General features: G+C 28.3%; 1 protein-coding gene across 1 annotated transcript in view; it reads right to left on the bottom strand.

The window, feature by feature from the left end:
- Positions 1 to 8,408, bottom strand: part of LOC106465118 (phospholipid-transporting ATPase IA-like) — a gene marked incomplete at its 5' end in the record, with an annotated part of 177,451 nt that overhangs the window by 26,911 nt on the left and 142,132 nt on the right. The window contains 2 exons of the mRNA XM_013925316.2: positions 1,424 to 1,503; positions 4,032 to 4,133. Of these exons, the coding sequence (XP_013780770.2) occupies positions 1,424 to 1,503; positions 4,032 to 4,133 (182 nt within the window). The remainder of the gene's footprint in view (positions 1 to 1,423; positions 1,504 to 4,031; positions 4,134 to 8,408) is intronic.

Here is an 8,408-nt window from a genome sequence, read left to right as displayed (position 1 = left end):
TTGAAAGACATGAAACAAAATATTTCTTTTAGGTTTTACATATACAGTTGAATAATCAAAAAATCATAAATTACTATATCGATACCATAGAATTCCACTATAATTTATCAAGCTTAGTAACTAAGCTGTATTGGGGTCTAAAAAAATATGAAATTTTAAGCAGACTAAAGACATAACCTATCCCACTGAAATCTTGGTTCAAAAGAAAGAAATGGTGCTAGGTGCATTAAAAAGGCTGAGAAAACCACTAGGGGGACATTCTGAGCTTCTGATTGGTTATCATGTCATACATAGAAGTAAGTGTAACAATAAATGAGCATTTCCAAAAATTGAAAGTGGTGAGTGGGGTGCCACTGTGTTTCATTTATTATGTGAGCAATATCTTAGCAAATAGAAAAGATAAGACCTTATTTTATATTCTAGCTTCTCAATATCTGTAATTTGAGTTTCTAATTCGTGTGAAACTATAGACTTAGTATTTTGACTTCACAAAGATCTAATTTGAATCAGTGGTGCATTCAACATACCATGTGACACACAAAAATTGATGTTTATCTGTTTTTTAATATTTACTTTTAAATTAACAAATTGAGTAATGTATAGTTCTAAAATTTGAATTATAATCTACAGTTTGATACCAAACTTATTGGCATAAATCCATGAAATAGTAGTTCAGTAAAATTTTGAATGCGAGTCAACAAACAAGATGACATGGCCTTTCACCTGTGACCCATCTAGAAAGGGTTAATTAGGAGCCTATAAGAATCTATAATCCAATTTTATGATCTCATATCATCTCTAATACTGTTAAACTACTGAGCAATGTTTAAACATAATCTATTCACAGTGGAAGTAATGATACCAAATGTGATTAATATTTTAAAATTTAAAATTGTTTTTCATATTTAACATTATAATGGATCACAAATACTATAAAGCTTGTGCAAATACTAACCACAAGCCAAAGTTCATGATAACCAGCTTAGACCATTTTGTGTTGTTCAGTATCTTCAGCAAGAGTATTTGGTGTTGTTAATATTTTATTTTTAATTTACTTTAGGCTTTTGATGTAACTAAATCTGTCTAACATGCTCTTCATAATGGTTTTACAATATCAGTTTCAAGACATAAAAATAAAGCTTAAAATAACTACTTTTATTGGTATACTGAAAAAAAAAACCCTTGAAAAGACACCTGACTATATCAGTCATAACTTTTACATAAGTAACTGCCACGACAACAGCTGAATGTATGCAACTGTGGTTAACATTCCAGTGTTAAAATGAAATAATGAAATAGTACAGAAAATAGCAGAAACAACACACTAATGTCATTTTAATAGATTTTCCATAAGAAATTAACTATGATAATTAAGTGACAGTCAACTAAAATACACAAAATCACTTTTTTTTACAATACTTACGTTGAAGTTCAACTTCCAGTGGAACATGTGTAGTAGTTCGTTTGAACACATTTTTTAATAAGCGAGCTGTTTCTGTCAGCCTACAATAACATAAAAAAAAGGTAAAATTAAACATAGAATGACTACTTTATTTTACAAATTTACTATATTCACAAATGTATCATCTGATAATATTCAGTTTTTTGGAATAATTAACTGGACATAAAATTAAAGGAAGGGGGAATCAGTGACAGTGCACATAGAGAACAATTCACCTATTCTTTCTTTACTGTGAATTTGTAATAACAGTAGAGAATAAAGTTTCTAATATAGATATTTTAATTTATTATTTTTAATATATTATTATATATAATTTTTATTATATACATTCATTCTTAAAATTATTTTGCTCTTTTAGTTAAGCATCTAAATTTAGAATTAGCTAGTATCTTTTAAGATGGCCAAACCACATAATATATTATTGGGATTATGTCTGAAAATACTGTTAATAGGAATCGTATTAAACTGATGATTCAATGCATTTTGACAATTATAAATTTTTTTCTATGGCTGCACTTTCTGATCTATGGAGATAGCTTGCTTTGATCAGAAATTATTGATAAAAAAACAATTTTGTAAAGCCAATAATGTTTACAAAATTATTTAAAACATAACATAACTAACATATAATGACAATAACTATATGAGAGAGGAGAATTCTTCTAGAGTTTGTATCTGTCTGAGCTTTCATAGTAAGAAGATACAGCTAATTAGTGAAAAAAGAGTATTTTATATATTTAATAGTGAATGAAGACTGGAGCTTCTTAATGCTAATTCACCCAATATATTATAAAGTATAAATCCTTAGAAATGTTTAATAGAGTATTTGCACACAATTCATCCACACAGAACAAAGATGATAGGAGTTAGAACACTAGTGCAGTATACCACGATCCTTAGATTACCCATGTCAAAGATCATTTATCAATAACCATATTTAAAGGAAATAAAAGTTTGACTTATACTAACGTGTCAAGATCTATTTCCCAAAACTTGAGCATGATCCCACTCCAGGAGAGTATGGTGTAGAAACAGGGGCAAGCAAGTATAAGCCTATAAAACATGCATTGTAGTATGTAACCTTTGTCTAATGCATAGGCTCAGTGCAAGTTTGACATTCCCACATCTGCTTGTGAAGATATCATAATTACATGCAGAACAACTGCATGGAAATTTAGAAAGAATTAGCCTGAATAAAGATATATTCTTTATGAAGTTATGCATTAATAAAATCCGATGATGTTTTCAGTCATCATTAGCCCGGTTCAAATCCCTTAAATCTGTTAATAGTTCTATCTATAGCATGATTACTTTGTTTTTACAAATACCATTCAAATAAAAGCTGAAACTACAGACCAATATGTAATTTTAAACAAAAAAGTGATAAACAACAGGAGTTCTAGTAAGAAGTGATAATTTACAGCATAGAACAGTTAAGCTATTGTATACTTTTGTCGCTATAAGTTATAGATTGTTGCATATACAACTGTTCAGTTTAAGAGTTATTGTTTAGTATATTTTGTGATATCATATTTAATGATTATTTAGTTTTCATAACAAGTGTGTTAAAAGTTAATTATTTTAAAAGTGATAGTTATGACAAATTTCTTTAGGTAACTCTGTATGTATCGTACTTTGTATAAGTAGTTTAATTGTTGTAGCTTTGGTAATATTGTTAACTTCCTCTTACTCAAAGCTCGTAAGTCTTTCTTGTTATGTCTAATACTGTTGTTATTAGAAGGCTAGATATTTCTAGGTTTTTTTTGTCTCTTGTTATAAATATGTGCAGATACAGAGAGGAAGTGACAATAAAAGTGGAAAAAGTGAAGTCAGACTGTGTGATTGTCAGTTTAGCTGTAACAAGCGATTTCTAAAGTGAAAGTATCATAGCTTGTATTGTAACAACAGAGATAGAGAAGAATAATTCATTTAAAGCTTTGGATACAATTATGGCAACACACGGGGTAAAGTAAGTGAATTTATCACTGACTGTATTGTGATAACAGAGAAGAAATAATTTGTCTTGTCAAAGAGTATTCTAAAGTAACTGAACCCACCTGTATTTTGAATACATGTTATTTTAAAACATGGAGGGTGTGTTGTCCATTTATTGTTGAAATTTATCGCTAATAAATTACAAACACCTACCATAAAGAATTCGACCCTACAAAAAACTGACATAGATCATGTGATAATAGTATAAGTAACTAATGTTAGTGTTTTGTTCATATTCTTTTCTAGTAAGTTATTTTCAAGATAGTGACAGTGTATATTAACAGGTAATTGACATGTAACAATGTAATAGTATTGGATGAATAGTGCACATTAAGCTTACAATAACCAATAGCCTCAATGTCTTTAGTTTTTAATTTCTAACGTGTATTTTCATTAAAGTTGCATTTTTTGATTGTCCTGTGTACATCAGTTTCACAATATCTAATGATTCCGGTGTACATTGAACTGTCAAGAGTTTCCAAACTGTCTAAAAAAATAAATAAAAATACATAAAACTGGAAAATAGCAACTACTATTACAATTCTGTTATTAAATTAGACTAAAAAAACCTGACCTGTGCTTTGTAGCTCGAACAATGACCGTAGCTGGATCAGTGTTGGCTATTTCACTCTCACGTACTGCTTCTGCCAGGGTCTTAAACAAAGTTCTCTTAATGCTGTAAAGTGAGAACATTCCATGTATTTCCAAATTATGTGCACATGTAACTTAAAATTAAATTATAAGCCATCAACATATAAAAATAATTAAATTTGTAATCAAATAATTTTACATCTTTACAACATGAATTGAAAGCTAGAATAAAGTTAGCAATGTAAAGTTAACTTCCAATGTTTCCTTTTCAGTTATTAATCAAAACTTCAATGTCAACATGACGTCTATATTTATCCAATTTATGGAAAAACAATACTATATATTTTATGTAAACAATAACAGCTGTAGCATATAACTACTAGGTGCATTTGCAATATGATATTTATTTCAACAACATATCTTTTCAATTTATTAATATGCATGAAAATTATGCAATACCAATTTAACTTCAGTAATATAAACAGAATGGCAATTCTGAATAGAAGTATAATAAAACTGATATGTATGAAAATAGTATTTTTCACTCACGTGTAACACTATTCTTACAATACTGCCAGTTCCTCTCATTTATGTAATGAGTTACTCACTTCAACAGTGTGAAAAATAATCTCTGGTTATTTATCAATGTCTGAAATGTAGTGTATGACATTTTTAAACTTAAATTCTAAAACATTAGTGATTTAATTCCAACTTCAGGTAATTCAACATGTACTACAAGATCAAAAACAAGCTAAATTCAGTTTTCAACACTAAAGCAAAAATTTTTATTTTACAATATAAATTTCATCAGTGAAATGTAAGCAAAAAATAGAGGATAATATGTTGACACAGTAGAAATCACACACCTCATTTCAATTTGTTCTTCAAACTTCCTAATTCTCCTTAACTTTATGTACTAGACAAACTCTAATGTGTGCACTGCTTACCAGGCATAAAGCATACATACTTAGTATATAGGTAAACATACATATGTATATGCAGGTCCAAAAGTAATACAACACTTAAGAACACTCTAACTAATTTTCACGTTGGTAAGTGTAAGGTCAAGTTTTAAACTAGCTAGAACCATGCTAGAATATTTTAATTGTATCTTTAAAAAAGTTGCATAGTAGTTTTAAACATATGTTGTGGGGAACACTTATTATTAGTGTTGTTTTTTTACTCAGATTCCTTGCACATACCTTACATTTCTGTTTGTGTGTGTGTGTATTATTTCTGGTGCTTACAGATGAAAAGAAACAACAAATCAAATTATTATTAGCAATGGACAATGTAGGTTACTATAAATATAAGAAAAATATAACACTGTTCTGTTATTTTTTATGGCATGTAATATCTAATTTCATATTAATTCTGCAGATCTATTTTATTTATATAATAATCCCCAACAGATCAGATAGACAAATAAGTATAATAAAAACAATATATTATGTTTTAATTTCTATTTCAAAAAATGTTTAATTTTCTCAACTCATTTGGCCTTTCAATTTGAATTTGAAAACACCAGGAACCAAAGACCGAGTGTCATGAAACAAGATAGCCTATTCATTATTTTACAAACAGACACTATGTATATATCACCTACTGTACACAGAATAAGCCTTGATAGTGCTTTCAGTCCATATAATGGACTGTAGATGATAGAATGTTGCCTGGGGCTTTATAATGCTTAACACTGAGTAACAGATAAAACCTAATGAACAAGGATCTGGTGATGTGAGCTCCACATCTCAGCTAGCAAAAAAGTCAATAATAAAAATTATCAATTAGCAAAAAGTCAATAATAAAAATTATCAATTAGCATGTCAGTTCCTATTAGAGAACAGATACTAAGCATTGCCTATACAAATTATCAATTAGAATGTCAGTTCTTATTAGAAAACAGATATCAAGCAGTGCTTATACAAATTATCAATTAGTATGTCAGTCCCTGTTAGAGAACAGATATTAAGCAGTACCAATACAAATTCCTATGCATTTATTTATCTGACTTTAAGTTAAAGACTTTTGAAATTAAATAATATTTGCTATTTAGTAGACCTTATTTAAAATTTTAGGTTTTTAGTCATTTAAAAATACTTATTTGAACATTATATACGTCTAATGTCTTATTTGCTATATATAAGTATCCTTAACTTTTCCCAAAGCAGTAAAGGTATTATGAATAATAAAATAATTAAAGCTAATGATGAACAAATTTCTAAATTACTTTCAGTCAACATAAATATTAAAATATAATTCAAAGACTACAGAAATTAAATCAGAAGTTTTAGTTGTTTCAATAACAATCATTCATTTACCATATTGTATTAATGGCATATGTGTGAAGTACATAAATAAATAAGCGTCTTGTGAGGCTCATGCATGTTTATTGTTGAAACAAGACAGACATAACATTTCAAAGAAATAATTTTCAGAGTTTATTACTTTAAATTTATCAATGCTTGATTTGATGTTAGCATATCTGTTGGTTATCAAAGATCTACTTCGTTTTCAGGCTGATGATGTTTTAATTTTAAAAATGAAATGTTATACTGGTTTTTTACTTTAAGAACTGTAAAACTATGAAAGTATAATTTTAGTATCAAATGTAGTTTATTGTGTACTTTTTAATAACAAATAAAATATATTTTATTTTCAGAGATAAATCTGAGGAATAATCTGATAAAAATACAGTGAAGAATAATGGCAGCAAGTTTTAAAACAACTTATCCCACTCACAAACTAAATAAATAACTAACATTGAAGTATAGGTACAGTATAGTATATGTGAACCTATGATAAAATTTAAATTGGTTTTACTTAACAAAACGTAGACTAACTATTTTCAAGTTTTTGTTTTTAAAAGCAAAATCACTGAAGTTAGATTGTATATTTGGTACATTCAATACCACATGAATGAATAATTCTTAAATTAATTAACTCTTTCAGCATGGGCTTGGTCCCTGGGACTGACCTCATCACTATTGTGTGCTTGTTATAGTTTTCATGCTATAACTTTTAAATCAGTAAATGTATGTTAACAAAATTTTGCAGATCATCAATAAACATTACAATGCTTTCATATGCAAAATATCAAGTTATTTTATTAAGTCTTAAGGTTTGTAAGCAATGTTTTTCTCATGCCTTATTTTTCTTTTCGCATGTTGCCTATCCAACATGCAAAATAATTTTCATAACATTAAAAAGACTTTTATGCATCAGAAAATTTTGAAATTTCACATGCAAAATCTTTTAATATCCAGAAGTTATTAAATGTTTTTTAAGAAAAAAATTTAATTTTTATCTCTTATTTCCAGTAATGAATCTCTGAACAAGTTTGGTCAATTTGACCGATCTCGTAACCACCTTAAAATAAAATAGGAAATAAATATAAATTATTCCTTTTTCATTCTAGAATGACAACAGATTGTAACACAAAAACACAAATGTTTAGACTAAATAGCTTAAATCTCATAACGTTGTACATTTATATATATTTATTATTTTTATTATATTGACCTTTCAGCCATGACTGGCTAACATTACAGAAGTTACAATGACATGGTGCATGTGCACTCATGTTACTGTATCCAATAATATAAAACTGACCTTTAGTCTTTACAAAGTGACCTGTCTTGGCTGTGTTCTAGTATACTAGTATTTTGTAAAATAGTCACATTTCGATTATTATACATTATATATATATGTATGTAGGTTATTGCTATTTACAAACAATTTCTTAAACGTATTTTTCTCAAAACATAGAATGGCAAATAAAGAAGCAAAGCAAACAATTATCTCTTCTTGTTATGACCTCTGTACTCGGTTGCTGCTTGATGTAGGTTGCTAAGACTTTTAAAATTTTGCATGTGGAGGATATGAAACAAAATAATTTTTATAGATTTTATATATACAGTTAAATAACCAAAAAATCATAAATTACTATATCGATACCACAGAATTCCACTATAATTTATCAAGCTTAGTAACTAAGCTGTATTTGAATCTACAAAATATGAAATTTCAAGCAGACTAAAGACACAACCTACCTCCTTAAAATCTTGGTTCAAAAGAAAGAGATGGCATCCTAAGAATTTAAAATGGCTCAAAAGGCCACTAGGGGGACATGCCACAGAATTCCACTATAATTTATCAAGCATAGTAACTAAGCTGTATTTGGATCTACAAAATATGAAATTTCAAGCAGACTAAAGACACAACCTACCTCCTTAAAATCTTGGTTCAAAAGAAAGAGATGGCATCCTAAGAATTTAAAATGGCTCAAAAAACCACTAGGGGGGCATTCTGAGCTTTTGATTGGTTATTCATGTCATATATAGAAGTAAATATATATAAG

This window comes from Limulus polyphemus, unplaced genomic scaffold, assembly GCF_000517525.1.
Source record: "Limulus polyphemus unplaced genomic scaffold, Limulus_polyphemus-2.1.2 Scaffold1842, whole genome shotgun sequence".
Lineage (NCBI taxonomy): Eukaryota > Metazoa > Arthropoda > Merostomata > Xiphosura > Limulidae > Limulus > Limulus polyphemus.
The sequence above is the reverse complement of the archived record's forward strand: the minus strand, read 5'-3'. Positions and strand labels throughout refer to the sequence as shown.